We start from the raw sequence: 14,352 nt of genomic DNA on the forward strand, positions 1-14,352 counted from the left end.
CAAGTCAGACTTCCCAAGATACGGGCGCAGCTGGCGCACGAGCCTAAGCTGTGCAAATGCTCCCCTGGTCACCGCTGAAACCTGAGGCTCCAGGCTCAGCGATGAGTCCAGGGTCACACCCAAGCTGCGAACCTGCGCCTTCAAGGGGAGTGCGACCCCGTCCAGCACAGGCTGTAACCCTATACCCTGTTCGGCCTTGCGACTGACCAGGAGTACCTCTGTCTTGTCTGGATTTAATTTCAGTTTGTTCGCCCTCATCCAGACCATTACAGCGGCCAGGCACCGGTTCAGGACTTCGACGGCCTCCTTAGTAGAAGGTGGGAAGGAGTGACAGAGTTGGACGTCATCTGCGTACAGGTGACACCGCACCCCGAAACTCCGGATGATCTCACCCAGCGGCTTCATGTAGATGTTAAACAGCAAGGGGGACAAGATGGAGCCCTGAGGAACGCCACAGGTCAATGGCTGCGGCGTTGAACAGGAGTCCCCCAATAACACCTTCTGAGTACGACCCTCCAGAAATGACCGGAGCCACTGCAGAGCAGTGCCCCCAAGACCCATCTCTGCAAGGCGTCCCAGAAGAATACCGTGGTCGACGGTATCGAAGGCCGCTGAGAGGTCCAGGAGCACCAACAGGGACACACTCCCCCTGTCTAGCTCCCGGCGCAGATCATCGACTAAGGCGACCAAGACCGTCTCGGTACCATGTCCCGGTCTGAAACCAGACTGTGCCGGATCCAGATAATCCGTGTCTCCCAAGAATACCTGGAGTTGTGAGGCCACCACGCTTTCCATGACTTTGCCCAAGAAGGGAAGATTGGAAACAGGCCGAAAGTTGTCCAATTTAGTGGGGTCAAGTGATGGTTTCTTCAACAGCGGCTTTATAACAGCCTGTTTTAGGCTCGCTGGAATCTTGCCTTCCCGAAGGGAGGCATTAACCACCACCGTTACCCACTCGGCCAATCCCCCTCTGGCCTCCTTAAGAAGCCAGGATGGGCAGGGGTCTAGGATGGACGTGGTGGGTCTCATTCCTCCAAGTATCTTGTCCACATCCTCGGGTTTCACAAACTGAAAAGAATCCAACAAAATCTGACAAGCAGGTGCTTGTGTCACATCCACGGAGACTGCATCTAATGTGGCGTCCAGCCCGGAACGGATCAAAGCGACTTTGTCTGCAAAGAACCGAGCAAATGCCTCACAGCGCGCTGCCGAGTTGTCAGGGCTCCCACCAGTGGGGGGAGTTAAAAGACCTCTGACAACCCGGAACAACTCCGCCGGACGGTTTTTTGCAGACGCAATAGTGGCCGCAAAGAAAGTTTTCTTTGCGGCTTTTATTGCCGCGGCATATGCCCTTAGAAAGGACACAAACCGTGTTCGGTTTGATTCGCTTGGGTCCGATCACCACACGCTCTCTAGAACCCTCTTCCTTCGCTTCATCGCTGCCAGCTCCTCAGTGAACCAAGGGGCTGGTTTAGCTCGGTTACTTGAGAGGGGACGTTCCGGAGCGATCTTGTCAATAGCCCTGGCCATCTCCCCATTCCAGAGAGCGACCAAGGCCTCGACATTATCACCTACCGCGGTGGCGGGAAACTCCCCAAGAGCCGTCAGGAATCCGTTCGGATCCATAAGCCTCCTGGGGCGGACCATCTTAATGGGTCCTCCACCCTTGCGGAGGTTAGGGGGCGCAGCGAGCCTAAATCTAATCAGGAAGTGGTCGGTCCACGGCAACGGAGAGATGGACAACTCCTCCACACCGCCACCCTGCTCCCATCCCTGGCAGAAGTTCTGAACATAAATGAATGCAGAGAATAAAGGTATGGGTTGAGCATCCTTTATATGAAATGGTTTGGACCAGAAGTGTTTGGGATTTTTTGGAATACTTGTATTTGTATATAAGTACATAATGAAATAGCTTGGTGATGGAACCCAAGTTTAAAGATATTTTTATGGTACATATACATCTTGTACTCACAGCCTGAAGATCACTTTATACACAATATTTTAATTTTTTTTTTCATGAAACGAAGTTTGGGTTTATTGAGCCATCAGTGAACAGGTTTCAATGGCTGGATCTGCTCCCTTATTTAGATCTGTCATTACCAAACTACAAACACCCTCTTCTTTTTCCAAGCAGGGAGATCTTTCAATATATTTTGGTATTTTTTTATTTTGGGGGAAATTTAAAAAATATACTTATGTATAAGTCTACCTCATGTATACATCGAGGGTCAATCTGTGAAGAGGGCAAAAACCCTAATGGCACTTTAGGGGGGACAGATGCCCCAATTATTGGATTTAAAAAGGTGGAGGAAGTAGCAGTGGTTGGTGCTTCTTTTATGTTTGTCAGAGATTGAATAAGCTCTTTCCTTTCACCAATCTACTTAGAGAAGAATATGGTTCCCTTTGGGATAAGAATTAACTGCAGTAGATATGTCAATCCATATTTTGGGGTTGGTTTTTTTAAACTAAAATTTCTAGACTTATACATGAGTACATAGGGTAACTCCAGGCAGCTGTTTTCAGACAATTGACCTGAAACGGCACCCATTGTATTTTTTTCTTCAAAAAAGTATTTCATCACTCATGATAAACTGTGTCCAAACGATGATGGCATCCAGTATAAAACAAAGCAATGCAATGCAAATAGAAAGTATTCACACTCTGGTGTTCATTTCAATATGCATTTTAATATGCATCTGATTTATGCATCTTGATCTTCTAAGTGATACAGTACATCAACAGATTGTAGGGCTGGATATGCTGAGCTGAATCAGGGCAAATCAGTTCATATTATTCCCATCTGTTTGCTGGATTCTGGGAGAAAATAAATTTGTTCTTCTTATATGGAACACTCTAACAGCACAAGAGGTATTCAAAAGCAAACAGGTAGGTTTCCTGTTTCCCTATTTCATTTCGCTTTGGCAGAAAGTCTTTGATTTTAAACATGGTTTGTGACATTTGACATTCAACTTTCCTAAATGCTTTTATTTAATCAATACCACATGCCACCTGGGGACTAAATACACTGACAATAAAGTGCCACATCAGTAGAGATTACTGGGGTGCAGTGTGAGAAATGCTGTCCTAATCCATTTCTTGGATTTATGGCATTAAAATGAATTGTGAAATTTTGACAAGCCATTCGAATTGTAGATGCGTGAAAATAATTTCCTGTGATCTTACTTGCAGTAGGTGTCATTTATCATCCCATAGACATGTATTCTGTAGCAAGCATCCATGGCCAGAATTAAGGTAAACCAACCGGTGCTGAGATAGGATCCTGACTGAATTCTGTAAAAGACACAGCAGACTGCGTTGAGAAATTGCACCCCCTTTCAAAAACAAAAACACATTGTCTGTGGCATGACACAAAATAGCATTCAGCAGCTTGAGAAATCAACAAAAAAGTTAATTTGCATTATCTATATCTGTCCTCTCATGCTGGCATGCTCAGGCTCCCTGGATTAGTTAGTCAGTAAAGAAATACCATATGCTAATTCTGTGGCCTTATTTATTGAATATTCTGCCTTTCTGCCATAACAGGTACTTGATGCCTCTAGAAGAAACAAAACTGAAATACAAGCAGAAATATAATTAAAACATTAAGAACAGATTAAACACATGATTAAAATACATCAATAAACCTAGAGAGCAATATCCAGCCAGCTAAAGCTTTTTTTACTTCAGCCTGTAACTTCTCCCAAAGGTTTCATGTATATACAAGTATATAAAATACCATGGGAGACAAGGAGGGATGCTGAAAGACACCATAGTCCCATGTTATTATCCTTGAATTGGAGATTCCAAGCACCACTTTCTAAACTAACCCTTCCAGGACAGACTGGAGTTATTGACGGGTTGAATCTTTTTTAAAGCAATAGAGTTCAGCACCTTGGATAGTTCCTTTGCACATTCACTGCCTTCACTATGTAGCCAATATGAGTCTAAATGGACTGCCTTTAGAGCAGTGGTTCTCAGTCTGTGGATTCCCAAGTGTTTTGGCCTACAACTCACATAAATCCCAGCTGTTAGGATTTCTGGGAGTTGAAGGCCAAAACATCTGAGGACACAAAGGTTGAGAATATTTCTTTTACAGGCAGTTCCAAGTTATGGACAAGATAGGTTCTATAGGTTTGTTCGTAAGTTGAATCGGTATATAAATTGGAAAAAAAAGCCAAAACATTTTTGAATTGCAGAGGGGTGGGTTAATACTTCTGTGGTGTTCGTTTGCTGTCTGTGTCCCTGTTCAAACATTTTCAACTCACTTTCTGTCCCTGTGAGAATTGAAAAGTTTGTCTTGTTGTGCAAACAAGGATTGGTGACAAAGTTTCAATGAAGATTCCTTTTCCCCATGATAATTCTTTCAGGAGTGAATTTCCCTTCTGAGGGGTAGATTTCTCTCACTTCCTGTTGTCTCACCCCCATTCTTAACTATGAGTCATTTGTAAGTCAAATGTTTGTAACTCGGAGACTGCCAATACATGGGAGCAGCATTGTGATTATAGATAAACTTATTAGAGTAGATCCTGTAGATTGAACCCTGATCTATGTTTCTAGACTCCATCCTGACGCTCCTTCTCTATTCACATAATTGTTAGTTGTGTATGTGAAATCAGGGCTATCACAACCCCAACCAAGAAGCTATTGATGTGTATGGTGGTATATCTGTGCCATGGCTTGCTTCCAGTACAGTATGAATAGGAAAAAAAATCCTTGAACCTTCTTTCTCATTGAAGTTCTTGATTAAAAATATTTCAGAGATTCAAGTGACCCACAGTACATGCTTGAATATGGGCAGAAGTGGGATGGAAGAAATCAGAAGAACTGGACAAAAATATCTGGCATGGGAAGGATCAATTTTAGTTTAGAAATAATAGCCCAATTTAGAGATTCCAATTTGCTTTAGCGAGTGAAAAACATAAGGATCACCATTATGGAGAAAATTATCTGCGCCATAGTAACTGGAGTATTAGAAACTATCTGTTTCTATACTCTGTTCTCAAGGGGGCAACTTGATGGTTGTGTGAAGTTTATAACTAGGTTATTAGCAAAATAGCATCCTCATGTTCAGGCCTTCTAGTAGTCAGTATTCAAAAAGATTAAAGACACAGAACAGTGATAAAACTTGACTGAATGCGTTGCAAAATGACAACCCATTTTAGGACATTTTTTCCCAACTGGAGAGATGTATTGGGCTCATACCATGCCTGGGTAAAAATCATATTTTGGGTTTGTATCTATCTGGAGGACAAAAATTCAGTCTGGAAAAGGAAGCAACTTTGAAATGACAAAAAGAACACATTAGAAGGAATCCATACCTAAACGTAACCCTAAGGCTCAATTGTGAAAACTGCCTTGCCATTCTCTGCAAGTCTTATAGTCAGGGTCAAGAACTAACACCTTCAATAATGAGTTAATCAATTTTAGCTCAACAAATTATTCAGATATTAGTGCTATTTCACAAATAAATGTTCATATCTTTGACATTCAGAATAATTGCATTTATTTGCAAAATGAATATTTCAAGATTTGAAAAATATGGTAATTTGTACTTACCACCATACTGAGCTTGATATAATCCATCTGTTATTGCCATGTTTCATTTTTAAAGCTGTGTTCTGTTTCATGCTAAATTCTTGAATATGTATTTTTACTTACTTCACCCCCTCTAAAAATGTAGCTGTTTCTACAATCCTGCACCATCCTCTCAAGAAGTATATCCTACTGAACACAATGGGACTTATCTCCATGAAAACCTATAAAAGATTAGACTGCAGATGTCCTTCACTTTGATGTGAAAACTCTTAATAAAGTCACATGGAGGCTAAAATTTCCCTTAGTGCTTACAACTGCCAGCTTTGCACCATTCCTTTGATCATCCTCTTTATGTATCCCTCCACTCCAGTTTCAATGGACACTCAGAAAAGCATTTCTGTCAGCCACCTGGAATACTTACTCCTAATTACACTTATAGTTTCTGGCACACAGCTACTGCTTGACACACTTTATTTATTTATTTCCTATATTTATACCCTGTTCTTCTCACCCTTAGAAGGACTCAGAGCGATTTACAGATTTGCCACTTCAGTGCCACATTGCAATACAAATTATATAAAATACAACACATTAAAAATAAACAAAACCATATATCTATATTGCTGTATATCAGTTTTGTGTTGCACTATTCCCGAATGCCTGATCCCAGAGCCAGGTCTTAACTTTTTTCTAAAGAAGAGGAGGAAGGGGACCAATCTGATATCATTGGGGAGGGAGTTCCATAGCCGAGAGGCCACCACTGAGAAGGCTCTGTCTCTTGTCCCCACCTGTTGTGCTTGTGAAGGAAGTGGAATCAAGAGCAGAGCATCCCCAGAAGATCTTAATCTCCAAGGTGGATCATAGAGAGAGATATGTTCGGACAGGTAAGCTGGGCTGGAACTGTTTAGGGCTTATTAGATGTTTTGAGAAGGCTCTGTCTCTCGTCTCTACCAATTGTACTTGTGAAGGAGGTGGGACCGAGATCCAGGGCCTTCCCAGCAAATCTTAATGTTCTAGCTGGTTCATAGAGGGAAATACGTTTGGACAACTATATTTAAAGATATTATCTTAACCAGTTTCCATCTTTGGGAATGGAAACATGCTACTATGGACTTTTAAAGCTACCAGTTTAGGGTGGTAATAGGCATTTTCCCCAGGTACTATGGAGAAAGCGGATTCTTCTGATAATGGAGGTTTTTCAGCACTATCTAAAAACTGCAATACTTGGGAGCAAATTGGAATTTATAAAAAGAATTAATCATTATTTTATGTCTTGTTTTAACAGCATCTGACTTTACTTCTCTCATCAATATACTTCATGGCAAGATAAATAGAAACCGACAATCAAATTCTCAGGTATCTTCCCTGGGAAATGGAAGTCTGGACAGAATACAAATTTGTAGTTTAAAGCAAATATTCCACTTTCTACTTTACCTTTCTTCTAAAGATATTCCACTAATGAAGGAATGCAATAAAAAGTAGGATAGTTTTTAACACCTTAGAATGCAATCTAATACCAAAAAACTTGTTTATGACAAGCTAATGAAGGCTGTGCTGGAAGTGTGAAAACAATTTTAAACTCCCCCAAAAGATAATAAAGCCTCTAAGTATCATTGACAGCATCATCCAAAAAAACATCATGAAATGGATAAGCAATAGATCTGCCACTGTTCAAAGCTGTAATAATACTAGTACTGCTTATGATAGCACCGGCCACTTTCATGAGACAATTTCCTCTAAGGATGACATGCCATCATAAGAAACTGTATTAAAACCAAGTCATAAGGGGGAAAATGGCATGCACATCTATAATAATGGGTGCATTCATAGCACACGAAAATACCTCATGTGATCGCCCTGAATGGAAACATCTGCACCTTCTTCAAAAAGTTCTTATCAGTGTGCACTGAAATTGTTTTTCCACGCATTTCTGCCCATGTAATTGCATGTGCATGATGTGACTGAAAATATGAGTAAGGGTGAATCTACATGGCCTTATACCCCAAGGCTGATTTGGAGTGGATTACTCCCCAGGGGAATCTGCACAGCCAGCCTCTGTGCCATTGCAGTGGCAGGAGGAAATCCACATTGCCCACATTGAGTGGAACCTGCTTCACAGCCCAGAAACATGAGATGGCATTTATGATCCCCCCTTTCCTCCCTCCCCTCTCTGAGTCACACTAGTGCAAGTGTTAGCAACGATGATGAGAAATGACTAAGAGTACTTTGGAGCTCTGTGGCCGCTGCCGTGACAAGAGAAAGAAAGCATGATGGACATGAAAACAGTCTTGATACTTTCCGAATTGGAACCAATCCAACTATTAACACTGATGCAAAATGTGAAGAAGGACTGGAGCTTCAGAAAAACTTCTAGGGCATTCCCAAACTTTGGCAAATGTAGCCAAGACCCAAAGTCATAGTCAATTCACTATGATGTCATTTTACTATCATAGCAATATCCTAGGGAATTCTGGGGTTGTTTGTTTGGGGCTCTTTTGCATGACATAATTACAGGTCGATACTTCACTGTAACTGTTATGGCAATATCCTATGGAATCCTGTGTTTGCAGATTGTTGCACTCCTTATAGTGGCAAGAAACTTTAAAAGATCATATTACATTTGGAAGATCTAGTTTATCAGCAGAGGTTTTAATCGAGATAACAGGTTCTTATCATTATTTTATTATTATGTGTTAACCTGTTATGAATTCCGTATTACTATAGTTGTCACTGTCAGCAGTTTCTGCATTTAATTTTCCTCTGATCTCATTGTTTACAGCCCAACCTTCTGCCATATGAACATGTGTTTCAGTGGCAATGAAAATAAATGAAACGATTTTATTGATTAGCCAATTTGCCTTATTAAAACAGACAATATAAACACAACATACAGTAGTTTCAGTGGCAATGAAGAAACAGCCCTTTCTAGAAAGTTAACAGTGTTGGTTTACTCGAAGAACCTCCCCCACCCCTACCCCGCAAAGCTCAAACAGAAATTTACACAAAGTTAAAATGTACTAGGGAAAAAAAACTATTACAGGAAGAATAAAATGCAACAATGAGGAAAATATGGATTTGTCAAGATTAACTTGCCAAAGATCCACAGGCATAGCTGTCACAATATACAGTAGTATTTTACCAGCAACAATAGCTCAGAGTTTGAGAACAGATATATTCTGTTCTGAAATAAATGAAACTCTATATTTATTGAAGAAAGTATCTCAACATAACAAAAGAAAACAGTGTGCATTTTTTTCAAAAGCTTTTTTTCTCCCTATTCTCTTGAGATTTGGAACTCCACAAAGAAATGAATGAATGAATTTAGCTGACTCTAAAGCCTTTCATTTAGCAAAAAGCTAAAGTATCTTCCTAAAGCAGAAGAAGCAATGTAATCACATCATGAAAGCAGATCTTACGAAAAGTCTGAGGAAACTGTAGCTATGATCGAATGACTTACTTCAGAGAGAAATATAGAAAAAGTGCCTTCCTTGGAATACAACTTCCAGAACTCTCTGGCCAACATGGTTACCATAGTCCAAATAGTGATGTTTCTTAGCCTAGAGAAGTTTCAATATTGTGGAAGGAAAACATCTTTAATCTACTATTCTCAGAAACCCTGAGATAGAAGGGCTACTTGACCAGTTTAACTGGAGGGATTCTGAAAATTGCTCAAAAAAGTTACAGCAGAGTCTCACTTATCCAACATAAATGGGCCAGCAGAACATTGGATAAGTGAAAATGTTGGATAATAAGGAGGGATTAAAGAAAAGACTATTAAATGTCAAATTTCATTATGATTTTACAAATTATGCACCAAAACATCATGTTTTACAACAAATTGACAGAAAAAAAACAGTTCAGTGCATGGTAATGTTATGTAGTAATTACTGTATTTACAAATTTGGCACCAAAATATCGCAATGTATTGAAAAAGTTGTGGATCTGGATGGGAGGCAGACCACACTGGATAATATGGGATGTTGGATGACCGAAGGTTGGATAAGCGAGACTCTACTGTACTTTCCTAAGCTCCACTTTTGTCCAAGTCATCATTTACTTGTCATGAAGACTTGTTCCATGTCAGTTGCTCACTGAAAAGCACTACTGTACAATCCCCTCAAAAGTATCCTAAGCATTTCCCTAATCATTTCAGGCCCAATGTATGCAGTGACTTTAACATGGATGTCATCCTATTAAACAAATTCTACAAAGGTACTATGTACAAGGACTGGGAAATATTTATGAAAAACTTTCTCACAACTGTATGTGCGATCTACCTTTTGAATAGTAAATATTCATACAAATTCTAGAATAATAAATTGGTTAATTATTTAATTATCTCTAATGTTTCCTTTTTTCAGGAGAAGCACAGAATGTCATAAATGATGTGTGTGTGTGTGTGTGTGTGTGTGTGTGTGTGAGAGAGAGAGAGAGAGAGAGAGAACGAGAACAGAAGTTTAAACATTTAAAGTTAGGAATGGTACATGGGGGATATCTTTCCTTCATAATGCTACAGCCCAGTCATCCAAAAATGCTACCATATTTGAGAGTTTTAAAAGAGCATTCAATGAATTCACAGAAAATGATCTACCAGTGACTGCCATCATGATAGTTATATGTAAAATCCAGTATTTTATCAGGTTTCCATCTCAATATCGGTTCCCAGAGAACATAAGCAGGAGGTAATTATTACATTCTCATCCCACTCTGGGTTTCCTATAGCACAGTGGTTCTCAACCAGGGGTCCCCAGATGTTTTTGGCATTCAACTCCCATAAATCCTAACAGCTGGTAAACTGGCTGGGATTTCTGGGAGTTGTAGGCCAAAAACATCTGGGGACCCCAGGTTGAGAACCACTGCTATAGCACATAGTTAGTTAATGCAGAGGAATACAAGACTAAGGACCTTATCAGATGACGGTATTGAGAGGCATCATTAAGTTAAATAAGGAGAGGATTGGGAGCTGATCATACCTTCCAGTCCTCCCTCCCTAATTTTCATTCATTCTCCTCTCATCAGAATTTCAGTGCTTCCCTGTAAGCGCCCACTATCTTGTTCATCACACATAGGGAATAAGTCTCCATCCCCAGCTTTTTTCTTCATGCAAATCTGCTAAAATCCCTTTCCATGGCAGGCAATAGTTCTGCATCTAAACCCATTGAATCCTTGAGACAGGGATGCTGTTTTAAAACACTGCTTTCAATGGGATCCAATTGTTCAGCATCTAAAACCATTGGAGCCTTAAAATTTTGAAAAACTAGAATCTCCATAACCTTTTGGAGAAAAATGGCATTCACAACCATTTGAAAATAATAACCTTTTGTAAAAGTACTATATTTCAGAGAAGAACCAAAAACTAGTTTGAGTAAAATCTTATCTTCAGTGGTATATAACCACATATGCAAGGGCAATTTGGTTTTCAGTTGTTAGACTGATAACTTAGTTGTCTCTGATCTGTTAGGAATAGAGATTATGCCAATGCACAAAATATAGCAGTTCTTTATGCCCAAAAATATATCTACTCTCCCATAAAATATCTTCCTTCTATATTATGCTCTCAAGAGACAAAAATAAAGTAGACTTCATATCTGGTTTATTCACAACCTTCATGTATTCAGCTTACAGGTACATAACTTGTCAATCCAATTTCTGTGCAGTTAAGATAGGGCATCTTTCTTACAACCAAACAGCAACATCTTTACATTTTGAGAGTCTAATGGAGTCTCTTCTCCAAAATGGTGTCTCAGGTCTGAGAACTCAGGTCTGCAGCCACTCCCACAACCTCAAGAAAATATGGAGTAAGGGAAAGCTGCAACCCAAACCATACATATATAAGACAGTAAGCAAACTGAATTATATACAAACAAATTGCTAGTGGAAGCTTGAAGAAGGTTGCTATTTCCAACATGAAACAGGGGTGCAATTTTAAACCACTTCTTTCCATAGGAAGGAGTAATTATGCATTTCTATAAACAAGGACGACAGATTTCTGCTAAGTACAATATTGTAATTGGAACAAATCAGCAAAGGAAAACTGCTTGTTCTCTGTTCTACAATGCCTCTATTACACTATATCTGTCAATAATTTTAAAAAGAAGAAATGTGCGAAGGGAAGAAGTTATTATGCACTTCTGGAAAGAGAGATGACAGCTTGCTACTGAGAATGGCCCATTGGAATGCCCCTTTTCACCATGGCAAGGTCCAAAACAGATCGGAGACTGCCATGGACCCCATCACATGTTTTGGGGCAGGAGTGATTATGGCAGGCATGACTCCCAGTAAATCTATGGTGGCTGGCCATAAAATAGGGGGACAGGGACAGGACTGTAAGTGTGATAAGGTGGTAAATTGATCTTTGGTGTAATTCAGCTCAGCTCTTATGAAATGTTCCCTCACTTGCTTGGCTTCAAATTATAAGAGAAGCCTAGACTTTTAAAGTTGAGTTTTTAAAAATATAAATGCTATACCTTAAATGCAGACCTTGGAAAGAACATATCAAATGTTATTTAACTATGGGAACTGTGAAAACCAATATCAGGCAAAACAGTTTCACCTAAATTCAATTCCTGACAATCACAAGCAATACTTCCTTGGCCAAAGAAGACTTTAAGATGCATTTTTCCTTTCCTTTCTCAGTTTGCCCCTCTGAGTACTCTTAAGAAGGCACATTATAAAAATTCTAAAAATAAATATGGATGTTGTTAAACATCAAACAGCATCTTTAGGAACTTGCAAAAATATTGGAAATGTGAAATAGCTGAGAAGACCGACACCATAAACTACATAACATGTGGAAATAGTGCAATGCTGCCATTTTGTATAGATTTTTTTTGCTGTTCTTTTACATAAAGTTGGGTTGACTTTTTTTGCATTGAATACAATTTGGGTTTTGTTTTGATTCCCCAGGGCTGTGCAGAAAGGGAGAAAGCAACCAACCAATCACAAATCCAAGTCAAGGGACTGGTTCCTGCTCTATGTGGTTCCAGTTTCCCTTGTTTCTGATTCCTTGACCTGACTTCGATGCATCCCTCTTCACTCATGAATTAAAATGACAAGAGGATACAATTATTTTAACCAGGTAAGTGGAGCAGAACACTTACCTGGTTAGAACAAATGCATAATGCTCAAACAGGAGGAAGAAGGAGAAACAAACAGAAAGGGCAAAAGAGACCAGGGCAGAGACCTGCTTTAAAAGCACAATACAAAGGAAGCAGCAGGGATGTAATTCCTCATTCCTTTTCCCTCAAAGAGAGTTATGAGTAAGTTTAGAATTTTCTTCCTCTAATGATAAACGCACATTTTTCAAAGCCTAGTTGCACTTTGGTACTTATTCTGTGCAAATTTCACATGAAAATCACCAAGATTATTGTCAGACCAGAATTCAGTCAGCTTATCAGGGTTCCTTGACACTTAATATCAATTCAAATATTCTTTCTCTCCCTAGAAAGGAAGGTTGAAGCCATCTTAAATGGTTGCCTTCTGATAAGCAGAAGTCTAGCATTTTATGGGGAAACTGGGAACAGAAAAATACAATGATTTGAATTCATTATGAGAAAAACAGAGGTTCAATTCAAGCTATTCCTGTTGGTCCTCGGATATTTGTTACCATACCTGAAGATGCAGGTTCGCAGCTTGGGTGTGATCCTGGACTCATTGCTGAGCCTGGAACCCCAGGTGACCAGGAGAGCATTCGCACAGTTAAAACTGCACCTGTACCTTGGGAAGTCTGACTTGGTCATGGTAGTTCATGTTCTGGTTACATCCCATATAGACTACTGCAACGCACTCTACATGGGGTTGCCTTTGAAGACTGTCCAGAAGCTTCACTTGGTCTAATAGACGGCAGCCAGATTACTAACAGGAGTGATGCTCATGGAGCATACAACTCCTCTGCTGCACCAGTTCCACTGGCTGCCAGTCTGCTACCAGGCACAATTCAAAGTGCTGGCTTTAGCCTATAAAGCCCTAAACGGTTCTGGCCCAACTTACCTGTCTGAATGCATCGTCCCTTATGAACCTGCTAGGACTTTAAGATCATCCGGGGAGGCCCTGCTCTTGATCCCGCCTGCATCACAAACAGTGGGGGCGAGAGACAGGGCCTTCTCAGGGGTGGCCCCCCGACCATGGAATTCCCTTCATGGAGACATTAGATCAGCCCCCTCCCTCTTAACATTTTGGAAGAGAGTCAAGACTTGGATGTTTGAGCAAGTGTTTGAAAATTCAAGGTAAAAGACATAGGAATTGGAACGACTAGATGACGAGATGGGACAATGTTTTTATTAGGAGACACAAATGATGTATGCTTTTAGTATTCTTGTTATGGTTTTATATTATGTGTTAATATTTTTAAATGTTTTATGGTGTTTTTGGGCATCAAATTGTTGCCATTGTAAACTGCCCTGAGTCGCCTAAGGGCTGAGAAGGGCAGTATACAAATATAGTAAATAAGTAAGTAAGTAAGTAAGTAAATAAATTGAACCTGCATTTTTTTTTCCTGCATTTTCAAATATAAATGCTAAACTAAATGAGCATAGGAACTTCACCTTTTTGCTTATAGATAAGATGTCTGTGCTTCTTATTTCCACATGGAGACTTTAATCATAATAACAACAATAACAACAATTATTATTATTATACACGTCATTTATATTCTGCTGTATTTCCCCGAAGGAATTCAGAGCAGATTACAGTACATATATAAGGCAAATATTCCATGCCTTTTACACAACAAACAACATACAATACATAGATAAGGTAAAGGCCTTCCAATTTTCATCTTCAGCGTCTGGAGGTGATGCTCAACTCCAGCTATGGGAA

At 40.0% G+C, this 14,352-nt stretch overlaps 1 protein-coding gene across 1 annotated transcript in view; it reads right to left on the minus strand.

Moving 5' to 3' along the window:
- Positions 1-14,352, minus strand: part of ST6GALNAC3 (ST6 N-acetylgalactosaminide alpha-2,6-sialyltransferase 3) — a 408,376-nt gene that overhangs the window by 15,275 nt on the left and 378,749 nt on the right. Inside the window, exon 4 of the mRNA XM_060773750.2 lies at positions 3,184-3,291. Within this exon, the coding sequence (XP_060629733.2) occupies positions 3,184-3,291 (108 nt within the window). The remainder of the gene's footprint in view (positions 1-3,183; positions 3,292-14,352) is intronic.

This window comes from Anolis sagrei, chromosome 4, assembly GCF_037176765.1.
Source record: "Anolis sagrei isolate rAnoSag1 chromosome 4, rAnoSag1.mat, whole genome shotgun sequence".
NCBI lineage: Eukaryota > Metazoa > Chordata > Lepidosauria > Squamata > Dactyloidae > Anolis > Anolis sagrei.